The 15,959-nt window shown below is 50.1% G+C and overlaps 1 protein-coding gene across 2 annotated transcripts; it reads right to left on the bottom strand.

The window, feature by feature from the left end:
• Positions 1–8,110: 8,110 nt before the first annotated feature.
• LOC144929525 (uncharacterized) lies at positions 8,111–12,261 on the bottom strand. Of its 2 annotated transcripts, none has more exons than XR_013634790.1 (2): positions 11,799–12,261; positions 8,111–9,491 (listed from the first exon to the last, which is right to left on the bottom strand). XR_013634790.1 is itself a non-coding variant. In XM_078849271.1 (2 exons), the coding sequence occupies exons 1-2, from the start codon at positions 11,771–11,773 to the stop codon at positions 9,189–9,191; spliced, it is 1,029 nt and encodes a 342-aa protein (XP_078705397.1). In that variant the 5' UTR covers positions 11,774–11,792; the 3' UTR covers positions 8,111–9,188. The 2 variants fall into 2 exon arrangements, 1 of the variants encoding a protein (XP_078705397.1); XM_078849271.1 differs by lacking the exon at positions 11,799–12,261 and adding an exon at positions 11,048–11,792.
• Between the last annotated feature and the right edge of the window lie 3,698 nt (positions 12,262–15,959).

The raw sequence follows: 15,959 nt of genomic DNA on the forward strand, positions 1-15,959 counted from the left end.
GCGGGAGCTCATTCTTTAGATCCAAAGTGTCCAAAGGCAGCAAGAAGGCAAGACTGGCACACGTGGGGGTAGTTTGGGTGATGGGCCACCGGGCCATTGGGGAGTTGACGGAAACCCCAACTCATTTCACACAGGGCATCAGACAGCCAGGGGGAGAGTAATTACGCTTGCTCTTAATTGTGTTTGCATAACATTAGCCTCTAGTGTTACCCATTGTGTCCGGCGCTCCTCAGACCATGAGAGACCGGCCCTCCCCCAAAGAGCTCACCATCTCAACAGACAAGGCAGATGGTGGGAGGGAGCAGGGAGTATTATCCCCATTGTACAGATTTGAAAACTGAATCACCAATCAAGTTACCTGCCCAAAGTCCTGAAGCGAGCCTGTGGCAGAGCGGGGAACTGAACCCAGGTGTTCTGAGTCCCAGGCAAATGCCTTATTAATACTATGAATTAGCTGTGTTATGGTAGCGTGAGGTGCCCCGGGCACAGACCACGACACCAAACACAAGCCCAGCCTGTCTCTCTGAAGCAATGACTTTTGGTCCTCACCAAGCCGGCCCTGATTTGCTCTTGTTTCCGCAGCTCCCGGGAGAGGTTCAGAGGTGAGGCAAAGAATTGGTTGCCTGCCCCCCGCAAATGCAGCCCAGAGGCTTGCAGATGAGTGCCCTGGCAATGGGACTGCCTTGATCTACACTCGGGCAAGAGGCTGATTAAAGAGGAAGCATCTCCTCTCTCCTAGCCGCGGCCTTGACAAGAGGAATGACAGAGCTGGGCAAAGTCAGAGCAGGTAATTGACTTGGGAAGCGATAAGGGTGATAAATCCAGTCCCCTCCTGTGTGATATTTAACAGCTCTGTGCACAAGGTCCCAGGTCATGCCGCTGGCTTTATTTATGGGCTGCTTGCTTTTTCTCTGGCTGATTGCAAACGAAGGGCCCGGTTCTGCTCTCGGCGGAAACCTGGAGTGAACCGCCTGCCTCCAGTAGCCGGATTTATCCTGCTGTTCGTCAGGGCAGAATTGGGGCCAGAAATGGAGCGGGGTAGAGGTGACACGCTGTGAGCAGCATGGGGGGGGGTCACATGCCCCCTTTCCCCCCAAATTTGTTGCTTGGCTTGTATCGAGCATGCTCCGTAACACTGCTGAAGCCCGCTGCCCTCACTCTGTGTCCTCCCCGCCCCCACTATAGGCAGGCCTGGGTTGTCTCTGGAGAGGGGAAGGGCCAAATTAAGCCAGAGTTAAGCTATGCCATTGATTTCACTGGAGTAGCTCCCACTTACCCCATGCTAAGTTTGATCTTATTATTATACCTATGGCAGTCCAGAGAACCGAGCTGAGCCCCACCGTACTCAGAGCCCCACCGCGCTAGGTGCTGCGTGTCCATGTATAAAGACACCATCCCTGAGCCAAAGAACTTACAAGCTGTATAGACAAGGCAGACGTAAGAGGGGGAAAGGAGGCATCATTAGAGCCCCATTTGACACTCGAAGCAATTCTGGTCGGAAGCGGTAGCTGGGTCACTTAAGTAAGATTCTGGTTCTGTCCTGATAAGAGTGGTCCAGTTCCTCAGCTGGAGGAAATTAGCATAACTCCAGAGAGACACTGATTGAGGATGCGGCCCAAAGAGAGGCCGGGTTGGCTGGGCTAGAGATCCTCAGCTGGAGGCAATCGAAGTGTCCGAGAACACGCAGAGAGAGTTGTGCACACTCCATTGAACGTGAGGGGTACGCAGCTGGAACATAGGGGTGCAATTCTGTAATGGGGCAGGGTGTGCGCCGGGAGCACGAGGGTAAATTCGTGTAATGATGGAGGAGTGTGTGCCTGTAGGGGGATGACGTAATACTGTAAAGATGAAAGGGTGTGCACCGGTATTGCGGGGGTGCAGTAGAACCAGCGGGTTAGGAGGGGCCACAAGGGTCATCTAATCTAACCCCCTGCCAAGATCCAGGATGTGTTGTGTCTAAGGCATCCAAGACAGACGGCTATCCAGCCTCCTTCTGAAAAGTACTATAAAGGTGTAGAGGTATGAGCCTATAGCATAGAGGTGTAGTTATGTAAAGGTGTAGGGGTATGTGCCTGTAGCATACGGCTGTAGTTATGTAAAGGTGTAGGGGTACATGCCTGTAGCATACGGCTGTAGTTATGTAACGGTGTAGGGGTACGTACCTGTAGCATACGGCTGTAGTTATGTAACGGTGTAGGGGTATGTACCTGTAGCATACGGCTGTAGTTATGTAAAGGTGTAGGGGTACGTGCCTGTAGCATACGGCTGTAGTTATGTAACGGTGTAGGGGTACGTACCTGTAGCATACGGCTGTAGTTATGTAACGGTGTAGGGGTACGTACCTGTAGCATACGGCTGTAGTTATGTAACGGTGTAGGGGTACGTACCTGTAGCATACGGCTGTAGTTATATAAAGGTGTAGGGGTACGTGCCTGTAGCATAGGGCTGTAGTTATGTAACGGTGTACGGGTACGTACCTGTAGCATACGGCTGTAGTTATGTAAAGGTGTACGGGTACGTACCTGTAGCATACGGCTGTAGTTATGTAACGGTGTAGGGGTACGTACCTGTAGCATACGGCTGTAGTTATGTAACGGTGTAGGGGTACGTACCTGTAGCATACGGCTGTAGTTATGTAAAGGTGTACGGGTACGTACCTGTAGCATACGGCTGTAGTTATGTAACGGTGTAGGGGTACGTACCTGTAGCATACGGCTGTAGTTATGTAACGGTGTAGGGGTACGTACCTGTAGCATACGGCTGTAGTTATATAAAGGTGTAGGGGTACGTACCTGTAGCATACGGCTGTAGTTATGTAACGGTGTAGGGGTACATGCCTGTAGCATACGGCTGTAGTTATGTAACGGTGTAGGGGTATGTGCCTGTAGTTTAGGGGTGTCGTTGTGGAAAAGTGTAGTGGTATGTGCTTGTAATGTAAAGGAGCAGGTGTGTGTGTGCTTGTCATGCTGGGGTGTAGTGTGCGTGGAGTGTACGGGCACAGTCCCCCATTGTCAGGCCCCAGTGCAATCCCACACACAGCAAAGCAGCAATCGCTGAGCCCCCATCAGCTGCCATCACACACACTCCTTGCTGGTGGCAAAGCAGCCACTGGTTTCACACAATCTGGCCACTTCATTTACTGAGGGCCCCACAGGTCCCCCAGGCCGGCCTGGTACGCCGGAGGGCAGGTGTCAGCCCTACGTGGCCACAGCGCGCGCACGCATCAACCAGCCCTTCCCAAACCCCGCCACGGCCTCCCTCATACCATCACCCTCCCCCGGGGGACACGACCACGGGGACAGGGCCCGCCACAGACACCAGCCTGAGGAACCCGGGCGCGACAGAGGGCCCAGGCCTGGCTGCAGCCAGCCGGCTAGCTGCCCACATGCATCAGGCAGCCAGCCCCGCCGTCCCACCAGGGACTAATGCTTGTTTGTTACTAATTAGCCCCTCTGCTTAATTATTTATGGAGATTATTCGCTAAGGTTTCTTTGGGCTGCAGGAATGGAGGCCCCAGATGCTGGCCTTTCCCAGCAAACCTCATGGACCTTCCCTCCCACTCACTCTCCCTTCCCTCTGGCTTCCTTCACCTCCCTGCCCCCCTGCTCTGTGACCCCGCGCTCGCAACTGCACCCCCCCTCGGTGCCCGCCACAGGCAGGAGAGGGGTTGTGCCAGGGGTGTGAGTGTGAGGAGAAAACATGTCTGCTCTGTTCCCAGCACAGGATGCTTCTGGCTGCTATGATTTACACTAGGGAGAGCTCTGGGTGACTATTGCACCTCCCTGAAATCCTGTGCAAATGCTGCCACGCTGGTGGTGCCCTCCCCATGCCCCTGCCCCCAGCCTGGCAGTGCCAAACCCCTGCCCATGCCCCCAGGCTGGCAGTGCTCTCCCCCAACTCATGCATCCAGTTCTCTTCTGAATCCTGCTGAGCTTTTGGCCTCTGATATTGTGTGGCAATGAGTTCCACAGGCTAACTGTTCATTATGTGTAAAACAAAATGTCAAAGTCAATGGGCCGGAGTCTCACCAGCCTTGCACCATGGATACTCACTAATGCTTGGGCAAAGGGAGTGCAAAGAGGGGGGTAAAATGCTACTGTGTGAGTGAGTGAGTTCCGAATTCCATTTCAGTGTTTGTACGGCCACTTTGTACAGGCATAAATGGCCACGGAGATTCGTCCCCAAGGGAGTTACAAGCCAGATCCTCACCTGGTGTAAACCGCCAAAGTTCCATCAAGGTCAATGGAGTTTACACCAGCTGAAAATATGGCCTGCACAATGAAAAGGTGCTGTGAGATCAGAATCAGGCCCCTTACAATTAAATGTGACTTTTCTGCTCTTGTACATTTCTCACAGATGGGAAAATTGAGGCACATAGAGAAAATAAGTGACTAGCCCAAGGGCAGATCACGAGTTAGTTGCAGAGCTGGGAATAGAAGCTACATCTCTGGACCCCCAACCTGGCGTCTTAGCAGTTAGACCATACAGCCTCCCCAAGTGCTTTGAAACAAGATGTTTAAAAAAGTTATTTGTTTACCTGTTTATTTTAAATATGTTTTAATTTTAATGGGGGGGGGGGAGAAATCACAGATATTTTTGGAATGAAATGACAAATGTTCTTGCCATTTGAAATTTTTCACATATATTTTTTCAATTTTCCAATAAAAACATTCAGAAACGAAACGCAAACTATTTGAATACTTATCGGATCAAAACATGTAGTTTCATTTTGTGGGAGCCTTTTGTTGTTTTGTTGGGTTGGTTTGGTCCCTGGTTCCCGGTGGAAGGGAGGAAGGGAAGAGAGAAAGTGAGTGTGGGCATGGTGCTGGCAAGGGAAACAAAAGAAATTTCAATGGAAACACAGACATTTTTGCCGATTTTGGAAAAACTGAAACGAAACAGGGTGATCCTAAATATTTTTGGTCAAACAACTGAGACCCCGGCCGAAGGGAAGGAAGGGTTTTCAGAAACACGTGTCTTTTGTTGGAAAAGCCTTTTCCGTCTGAAAATTGTGTGGGGGAACTTTTTTTGAGCGGCTCTGCTGTTTACACGGCTATTGGCAGGGTTGCTGTAACCGCGGTGGCCCCAGGATAGTAGAGAGACAAGGTGGGTCAGCTAATATCTGTGTAGCTCAAAAGCGTGTCTATTTCACCACCAAAAGCTGGTCCAATAAAATATGTCACCTCACTTACCCTCTCATTTACAAAGGTACTTCGATGCCAAGGTTGAGACAGAATTGCCCGTTAGCGGGTGCATATTGCAAAGTTATCCTGCTTCAGAACCCTCCTGCAAGCTCTCCTCTTCCATGAGGGTTACAGAAATCTTGACAGCAGATAGTCTGCTATCATATTGGCCAGTATCGTCTCATTGTTTCCTTGTATTTCCCAGCTGTCTGTGTCCATCTGTTGTCTCTTGTCTTATACTCAGACGGTGAGCTCCTTGGAGCAGAGGCTATCTGCTATGTTTGTTTATTTTGTTTTTGTGCTGCACCTTGCACAATGGGGACCTGGTTTCTGACAGGGGTTCCTCCATGCTCTGACCATACAAATGAAGAACAATATTAATTAATATATGAAAGAACCAACAGCTTGGCTTGTGTCATGACCTGGTTTGTGATGGCAGAAGCATGCGAGTGTGTGTGTGTGTGTGTGTGGTTAAGTTACAGTATTTCCTACCCCAAGCTTTCAAAAATCACAAGCCAGACCTCAAAAAGCCAGACCCCATGAGACTGATTTAAAAATATTTTGGTCTCTGTGCCTTTAGGGTGCCCATGGATCCATTTTTTATCAGCAACCACAAAGGCTAGAAACGGACTTTTTGCCAAGATTCTTCCCTACTCACATGAAGCCAGGAGCTGGGGCCTTAATTAAAACATCAAACATTGTGAGACTGGTTCAGAGACTTGCAATAAAGTTGTGAGAACTGGCAAGACTACAGACTTCTGTTGGAAATTTTTGCCTGCAGGGTCTCTTTAGGTAAAGCCAGTGTTTTTCACACCTTTGCAATCTGCTCAGCTGGGTGCCATCCCAGCTTCCCTGAGGGTTGAACTGGTGCCACTGGAAGGGGACCTCCTCAGTGGGTAATGGACTCCCGCTGCTGCATCTCCTGCTTCCTCAAACTCCAGGAGGCCCACCTGTTGCAAAGAGCAAGCCATCTTTAATTAGCACACTCCATATTCTGCATTATGCTTGCTCTTGAATGCAGGCTTTTCCGAGCAGGGACTCAGGCTAGGGTGATGGAGTGGTAGAAATATATTTGCTATGGATCCGTGGCAAGTAACTATCACCTGTCCCTCAGGCCTGTCTTGCTGGCTTTAGGAATCTTGTGTATCTAAGCCTTCATCATCAGGGATGAGAGCTGATCTCGCTTCCAGTACTCAGGCTGGACTCTGCCAGCCCTGTGCTGGCACGGCCTGCCCCCTACAAGCTGCTCAGCACAGGAGGAGCTGAGGGAGGGCAAGAGAGGTAGAGCACATCTGACCTTGGATGCAGGAGAAGCCTCATCCCAAAGACAATTAGCAGGTGATCATCTGGCCAGTGATCCCTGGGGTGAGGCCAGTGCGGGAATCCTGCTGCACAGAAAGTGCGGGGAGGAATTGTCCAGGACTTCTCCTTATGAGGAGCTCCCAGCTGCTCCAATCCCAGCCTTTCCCACCAGGAGGTGCTGTAGAGCAATGGTTTTCAATCTGTGGTCCGCAGACCCCTGGCGGTCCCCAGACTACGTCTAAGATTTCCAAAGGGGTCCGCACCGCCATTCGACCTTTGTTAGGGGTCCGCAAATGAAAAGAAGGTTGAGAACCACGGCTGTGGGGAAAGCTAGTCTGTCCGAGTGCGAGCTCTGAAGAGTGCAGCTGCTACCCTGCGTCCAGCTTCTTCCAGCAGGAGGCGCTGTAGGGGCTAGTGTAAGAAGGCTGACAATGGGAGATGGGAGCCCAGTGTCTGTCCATTGGCCAAGGAGATGTGGCTCTGGGAGGAGCTCACAGCTAGCCCTGCCCTGGGCTCCTCCAAGTCTTGAACATTGGAACTCTTCTAGGTCTTGATAGATGGAATGAGCTCTTCACTGTGGGTATTCCTGACAGCAGGACGCAGTTGGTTCTGACACCTGATTAATTGGGATATTGATGGCCAACGTAGACCGTGCCCTAATTGCCTGGGATTAGCACTAGACACAGAGCTCTCCGATGACAGTTAAATGTCAGCAATTCGGCACCTCGCCACATAGCTCATGTCAGTGGCAAGCAGTGATTTAGCCCAAACGATTGCTAACTGAGTCATCTCATTGTCCATAAAAGAGGAGGTCCTAAAACAATCCCACTAATGAAAGCCTCGTCTCCAAAAGGCCGTCACCGGTGCCCTTCCAGAGTCGCGCTATTAATAGGGACCCATTAGCAGAGCAGCTGCTGGAAACAGACTTCTGAGACTCAGCATTGTCAAGGCCATATGGTGTGGGAACTGTCGGTTAAACAAGTGAGGCCATGGCCAATCAGCATGAGCCAAAGCTGGGCATTCTGGGAGGTTTCTCCCTGCCGCACGCCATGTGATAAATCGTGATGGGAGAAACGTTGACAACTCTGTCTTTCTCTCGCCTCTGTCATCTTACTGTCTGTGTTCTTTGTAATGCATTTGTTTAGTACATATTTTCTCTGCTTCTTCTCTTTTTTTATTGTTATAGAGCACATAGCTGAGAACATTTTCCATGAAGATCAGGGGAAGCGAGTGTCAATTAAATTGTTCCCTCAATTATTTTCCACATTTGTGAACCAGCTCTCTTATTTGTAGAGCTGACAGAAAAACAGAATTTCTATCCAGCAAGAAATGCTCAGAATTGGCTGTTTTCATCCTGAATCGGGACAAAAAGTCAAAAATGTCACAACTTTTCATGGAACGAAAGGCTCCAAAAATGTGTGGTTTGGAAATATCAAAACATTTCGCTTCGAGTTGGATGGATGTTAAGTTACGTGAACTGCTTGAGCTATTGTGCACTTCATCTCTCCATTCACCTCTACCGGCCAGGATCCCGGTTCAGACAACACCTCCCAATGGTGCACCTCAGTCTCTCCCTCTAGCTGAGCCACCACCTGTTGCGGTTCAGTGATGAGACAGAACACAGCTTTATGCAAGCAAGCAGGCTGGTCAGCGGAGATGGGCTGTTCTGCCCCCCCTGCCTTCCACCTTCTCCTTTTATTATATTTCTCCCCCTAAGCATTACACACTGCTACACAAAGGAATGTATGACGTTGATTCATATGCTTAGTTACCATCCTCTATCTACTACAATCCTGGTTCTCAGGCCTTGAGCCCAGGCTAAAGAAACCTCCCACAGTAGCTGTCCAAACAATCAAGTTCTCAGGGTTCATATCTAGCCCTTGTCCTTGGATAGAGCAATGTGTGCATTGCTCCTAGGAAACAGTCAGGGTGTGTCCCGCCTGCTTCCAGGTGGAATAGCTAGACATTAACCCTTCATCTCCCCTTTTTTGTTTATTGAAGTTGGCCATCTCATGGTAGCCGCCAATTTGTTTTATCATGCTATTTAACTCCCAGACAGACAAGGACATAACCTGGGGAGCTTTCCAGGGCAAAAATTTTACAAAGTCTTAACAAGGAAGGAATACATTGTACACAGCAACAACAAAAAATAAGCCCAATAATTACAAACACAAAATAACCAAAAGCTTAACATCTGCAATATAATCATCTAAAAGGGATACACTTCTTTTACTACAATTGTAACCAGCAAAAGGCAATATAAGTATCATTCTACTAAGACAGCAAAGGGTGCCATCACTTAAATTTGCAGGAATATAATTAAAGGTGCATGAACCACAAGTAAAAACCCATCCTGATGGTAGGATGATATGGCCATAATTATATGAAACATTAACAGCATGGGAACAATTTAAAAGGGATTAAGAAATTTTTTGACAGCCCAATGGCACCTTTGTACTAGTGCAGTTAACTACACGCGCACAGGTGACATTGTGAGCCCCGGCCGGGTGCGGTGTGTGAAGGGATATAGCCGTGCAAGGCAGAATATAGTTGGCCGGGCCCCAATTAGCCATGCTAGAGTACTGGGAGAAAAGATTAGCATAAGCAAAGAGCAGTATCTTATTCTCCTTCGGACTTGTAACGGGGGAGGCGCTTCCGAGCCAACCCCTACAGGAAATAGCAGGCACAAAAGGCACACAATCATCACAGAATTAGCAGTGATTTGGGCGAGAATCGCCACAAACAAAGTCTTAGGAGTTTCTGGCTGCTGATCTGCTGCCAGTTTTCGTTGAGCCGTGCGACCAATGCTTTTACTGCTCCCCATGTCACGGGCTGGCTTGGGACGTTACGCCTCCTCCGTTTCCGTCCCGCCGTTGTCGACTCGGGGGGCAACGCGGTCTCCTCCAAGGTCAGCTGAAACTCTGGTATGGGATTCGACAGCCCCTGGTGCCATGCCATGTTGTTTAAGTGCTGGTCGCACGCACCGGGCTGGAACCCACAACGGTCCTGCAGGGAGAGACACAGCAGCATATCCCCGACCCCAAGTAATTAGAGGTGCTGGGCCCAGCCACTGTGGATCGGGCAGCTGACGGTAAAAGACACGCGGTCTTTCCAGTACCTCAGATTTGTGAAAATGCCGATCCGCAGGGGTCTGCTGATCTGCATTCAGTGTTAAATTATGTAAAGTAAACAAGAGGATATACATCTGTTGTTGAATGTCTCCTAAGGTTCAGAGACGCAGCTCCCCTTGTTTTAATTGTTTATCTAGCAAGGTTTTGAGGGGCGGACTGACATTGTCAGAGCAACAAGTGGAGAAGACGCGCTGTGAGACAGCGAGTGAGACAACGTCGATCCAAAGCCTCCTCCACCCCGAGTTCGATCCTCGGCAGCTGGCACCTGATAGGGGACTAAAATCAATTGTGCAATTGACCGTCCACGTGGGAGCGACTGTGGAAGATGAGTCCACACCTGAACCTTAATAATGCCAGTGTAATCAGCATCAATGACCCCTGGAATGACAAAAAAGCCCTGTTTCCCAGCATGTGAGCGAGGGAGAACAAGACCCACAAAGCTGGCAGGGAGAGGTCCCGTCACCTGTGTAGGTATGGCACAGACCTCCCCTGGCAGCCGAAAGTCAGTGTCCTCCTGCATGATCAAATCAAGCCCTGCACTTCCAGCAGTCGCTGCCCTCATAGAGTCTACGGATTCCAAGGCAGAGGAGCGATTGCCTGAGTAGGAAACACCCCCGTTTGGCCCTGGGTTCGGGGGGGACCCGTCGCGCGGTTTCCCGACCCGCTACGACACTGATTAGCCCAGTGATAACCTTTCCCACACTTGGGGCACTTCTTTGAGGGTCGGGCTGGTGCCTTAGATGAGCGGCACTCCCGCTGAAAATGACCCTCCTTACCACAGCGGTAACAGCGCTTCCCCTCCTTCCCAGTTTTTCTGAGGGCAGCAGCCAGAACTCCAGCCTTGTGGGCTTGTGTGCCAATGTTCTGGCACGCCCGCAGCATGTCTGAGAGCTCTAAAATACCAGAGACTTGTGCTGCCTGGAGAGCACGGCGGCAATCCTCATTTGCATTTTCAACTGCCAATTTTAACAGGAGCTCGTGAGCTGCCTCAGTGTTATCCACCTGTCGGAGGATAGCCTCCTGCAATCTGTTGGTAAAATCCAAAAAGGACTCTAAGGCACCCTGACGGATACTGACAAAGCTTTTGGTAGGCTTGCCTGAATCCGGGACCTTCTTGAAGGCATGCTGGGCACAGGTGGAGATAATGGGGAAGACGGCCTGAGGGAGTTGAGACTGCATCCCAATAGTAGCAAACTGGCCCTCCCCTGCCAAATGCTCATAAATGATACCTTGCTCTCTATATACCTGGGCTTGGCGTTCTGCCATCTGCCGATACTCACTAAGCCAAATAACATACTGACTGGGTGACAACATCATGCGCAGCAGCGTTTTCCAATCCTCAGGGATTAGGGAGTACCCAGCACCCATCCCTTCAATGAGACCACGCACAAAGGTGCTAGTCAGGCCAAATTCACGAATTGCTTTCTTTACCTCTCTAACCACCGAGTATGGCAGAGTGGTCCAGGTGCCCACGGGGTTGCCCTGGTCATCATTCTGCCAGGTCACCGGGCAAACGGAGACCAGATCAGCCAGCTCCTCTGCTGTAAGATCTGATCGAGCTTTCGCTGCGTGAACCATTTGTTGCACCAGCGAAAGCTTCTGAGCAGATGCAGATGACTCTCCAGGGGGCCCCATGGGGGGAGGGTGATCACACACCGGCTCCGGTGGGGAAGGCCAGGGAGGCGGTGGTAATAGAGGCACTGGGGGCGAAGCAGGGGGAGGGATGGCTGCAGGAGCGGACGGGGGTGGCAGGATCGGCAGCTCCTCTGTTGGTGCTGAAGAGGGCCTTTCCGAGGCGACACGCTGTGTCGCATCGCCAGGAGGGGGGATGACTGCAGGGGCGGACGGGGGCAGCGAGAGCACCAGCCTCGCGAGGGAGGGTCTGTCTGAGGCGACACGCTGTACCACGTCGCGGCAGAGGTGCCAGGCATGTAAAGCCTGCACGGGTGCCCGAGGCTCTTTGTGCAATGTCTGGCCCAATCGCTCCCAGTCCGCTAGCTTAAGGCTTCCAGCTTCAGGATACCACGGGCACTTGGCACGCACCTCCTGTAGCAGGAGAGTGAGTTCTCGAGCCGGGCAGTCATGCTGAGCCTTACGCAGCAAATACTGCAGCTCATTACGGTGTTGCACTTGCAAAGCAGAGAGGGAGCTTCCCATACTTACCACAATGAAAAATACTCACCGGGATCCACGAAGTGGATGAGTGACGCGTCTGAAACCCTTGCCGGGCGAGGTGAGTGCTGAGGGCCCCACGTTGGGCGCCAGTTGTTGCGGTTCAGTGATGAGACAGAACACAGCTTTATGCAAGCAAGCAGGCTGGTCAGCGGAGATGGGCTGTTCTGCCCCCCCTGCCTTCCACCTTCTCCTTTTATTATATTTCTCCCCCTAAGCATTACACACTGCTACACAAAGGAATGTATGACGTTGATTCATATGCTTAGTTACCATCCTCTATCTACTACAATCCTGGTTCTCAGGCCTTGAGCCCAGGCTAAAGAAACCTCCCACAGTAGCTGTCCAAACAATCAAGTTCTCAGGGTTCATATCTAGCCCTTGTCCTTGGATAGAGCAATGTGTGCATTGCTCCTAGGAAACAGTCAGGGTGTGTCCCGCCTGCTTCCAGGTGGAATAGCTAGACATTAACCCTTCAACCACCATACATCAGGCGAGTCCCATCCATAGGAGGGAATGGGACCCCAAGGTAACCAAACGACAACTCCCATGAGGGGGCTCAGGTGGAGCTAGAGATTGACATTGGCACAACATGAAATGAAATATTTCATTGCAATTTCCCCCGTCAAAATATTGAAACATTTCTGCAAATCCAACGTTCTCCCGTGGAACAGTTTAATTTTGCAGAAACCACCTTGTCCATTCAAAAACATTTCAGTGGAAATTTCCTGAGCGGCTCGAGTTATTTATTTCAAAGCTGGCAGAGGGGAACATGGGCCATGATAGGCACAGAACGTCCCCTTTGGCAGCAAGAAGCTCTCTGTAGCATCTTGGGGGGAAGGGATAGCTCAGTGGTTTGAGCATTGGCCTGCTAAACCCAGGGTTGTGAGTTCCATCCTTGAGGGGGCCATTTAGGGATCTGGGGCAAAAATTGGGGATTGGTCCTGCTTTGAGCAGGGGGTTGGACTAGATGACCTCCTGAGGTCCCTTCCAACCCTGATCTTCTATGATTCTATGATCTGAGGCAGTCCCATAGCCTCAGGACTGCATCCACCCTAGGCAGCGAGACATTGCAGAGAAGGGGGACACAGTACCACTGCAGGACACCAAGTATCTGAGATATGTCCATCCTATCTTAAAGGATGATTTCAATGGGAGCTAATTGAGGTTCTGGGTCTAAACACCTTGTCCATGGTCCCACAGAAAGTCTATGGCAGAGCAGGGAGTTGAACCTGGGCCTCAAGACCAAGGATCACACCCAAACACTGTTCCTCTTTGAATGCAACAAAGAGCCACTAATACACGTTCTCAGAAAGTTGCCAAGGGCAGGACTTGAACTCCTAGAGCATGGGTGCTGCGTAGGTTCAATAGCCACAGCATGTCACCGTCAGCCACCCTCTTACTATGACAGTACTGTATTGCAACCCACCCAGTTCTTTCCACAGGCAACCAAACTGCCAGCAGAAGGTCGGTCGTCACCACCACTGGACTGGATTGGAAGAGCTGGCACAGAAATGAAAGCCCCCCGTCACCAGCCTCCTGTGCTGCCCATCCCCCACCAACACCCTCTATTTTATTCTCATTTAATTCCTGCATCCAAAGCTAGCTAGCTGGCCGTAGCAGCCATCCTACGAAATTCAGACGCCGTCCAGATCCCCTTGAAAACCAGCTTCCGCGAGCAGCTGCCTTTCTGCCCATCCGCACGGTGAAAGCAGCCCCCTTCTCAAGCACGTATTTTCACGCAAGAGTAGCAGATGAACTCACTTAGAAAAATCACTGAGGCAGGAGAGCCGCCCAGACGCTTCCAGAATCCCCTTTCCCCAGTTACTCTATTACACCGAAGTAAATTAAAAAGCAATTTGTCAACACGTCGTTCACAAGCATCCGACACAGGGAAAATGTAAGGCTTGATTTAAGATTAAATCGCTCCTGATCAGGGGTAAAGTGTGTTCTCTTTTGTTACTTTCTACAGCTGCTATTTATATGTATAAAGTGCTGGGCCCAATGTCTCCTTGGTGCAATTCAATCAGAGATGATAGAACTATAATAGATAACAGAGGCCAGGAGAAAAGGAGTACTTTGTGGCATCTTAGAGACTAACACAGCTGCTACTCTGAAAAGAGGCCAGGAGATAACTGGGCTCCTTGTTTCAATAGGAAATGTTCCGGGACTATTGACGGAGAGACCACAAAGGTAACTTTAGCCCGAGGACCTAGGAGGGACCTTAACCCTTTCAAAGGGCCTGATCTCATATCGTCAGCACCAAGCATTCAAAACTAAGGAGCCAGGCTCTGAAAAATCACGAGGTGGCCTTTTTGTGATGAGAAATTGGGGTTTTGACTACACCAAAATTATGGTCAAAACTGTCGACTTGATGCCAAAAGTTTCCATTTTTTGGTGGGAAAATGGACATCCTGAAAAGTTTTGGCTGAGAACAACATCTTTCGGTTTCAAAAATTGTTCGGTTTTCAGCTTGGGCGGTGGGGTAATGAAAAAGTTGAAATTTTTCACTGACAATTTTGCAGGGAACTTTTTTCCCCTCTTTTCATCAACATTTTCTGCATTTAAATCCCTCCCTTTCCCTGACCAATTCTAGTTAATCTAAAACTCACCATCTCCTGGCATAGAAAAATATGTAGCATTGCTCGTAACAGATTCAAGGTTCTCATTACACCCTGAAAATGGCCTCTTCTTACCAGAGTGTCCAAAATGAAACTGTGTTGAGTGTTTCCTAGTGCCCACAGGGTGCTGAGGTGTCGGGGAGGTGGGGGCTGGGGATTTATTTGGGGATGACAAAATGTTGGTGTATCTGGAGCCAGGGTTGGTCTAATATATCCCCTGGAACCATGGGCTATAGACTGGGGGAATGGAGACGCTCATGGGAAAAAGGGAAGAGTGATACCCATAGAGGAAAGAGGGCTATGGACAGATATGCACAGCACTGTCATACATCTCAAAGATGCCGGTGTATCATTTCCTAGAGTCACAAATTCCATGCCCAGAAGGGACCATTGTGATCATCTACTCTGCCCTCCCGTATGACACAGGCCAGAGACCTGCTCCAAAATATTTCTTTGGAGCAGAACTTTTAGAAAAAACAGCCCACCTTGATTTAAGCATGGTCAGGGGTGGAGAATGCGCCTCGCCCCCTGGTAAATTGTTCCAGTGGTTAATTACTCTCACCGCTAAAAATGTACACCTTAATTCCAGTCTGAATTTGTTTACCTTCGACTTCAATTTCATCTTCTTGGATTCCAAGCTGGTAAACCCAGGGAGGGGCTAGGATCTGCCTTGAGTGGGGTTGGTGCTTCGAAAGATTTGGCAATCAGGAGTTGTCAATCTAAGTACTTCTTCGGCCCTCAGCCCCAAGGTATCTGAATCCCTGGACCAAGAGGCTAATTAGCTGGATCTCCATTTACCCTAATCTACAGAGAGAAGTGACAAAGGTGTGTCTTTGCTCTGGTAGACTGGAGAGGTAGCTGCATACAAATTCCTGAAGGGGCTTCACTAAGTAGGTCTAGTTTAGGATTTTAATCAGGGAATAAACATTCACTTACTGCTGATTGCCTCTGTAATTCCATCCATTCATATCTTTTTTAAAGTGGTGTTGAGCTTCTCTGTCTAATCTAGGATTTTAGCCAATCCTGTGATGGGGTGTGTACCCCACACCAGCCCTGATGGAGCTAAGGAGGGCCAGAGAGGCCAATTAGATCATCTGCCAGCAGGAAGGCCAGGGTTAATTGAGAGTGAAGCACAGCTGGGAAGGCCTGGGACAGCCTTATAAAGCAGAAAGGAGGCTGAAAGCAGAAGAGAGTTTCAGGGGAAGGAGGCTGCAGATTCTCTGGGATGAGTCTGTCTGTCTGTGACAAGGAGGGAATCCTGGTGGGGAGAGTAAGCCCTGAGATCCTACTCTGGACTAAGGAGTCTGACAAGAGGCTAGGAAAGGGTGAAGTAGCCACAGAGAACAGAATAGGTGCCTGTGGTCAGAAACAGACAAGGGTAGGGAGAGAGGCTGGGTAGGAAGGAGCCCAGGGAAACAGCAACAGGGAAGGGACTGAGAAGAGCTGGATTGCTGGTTATAGGATCCCTGGTCTGGAACCCGGTGTAGCGGACAGGCCCTGGGTCCTCTCCCAGGCACTGGTACAGGGACACTGATCAGTGACTGGAGCAG

This window comes from Lepidochelys kempii, chromosome 17 (genome assembly GCF_965140285.1).
Source record: "Lepidochelys kempii isolate rLepKem1 chromosome 17, rLepKem1.hap1, whole genome shotgun sequence".
Taxonomy (NCBI): domain Eukaryota; kingdom Metazoa; phylum Chordata; order Testudines; family Cheloniidae; genus Lepidochelys; species Lepidochelys kempii.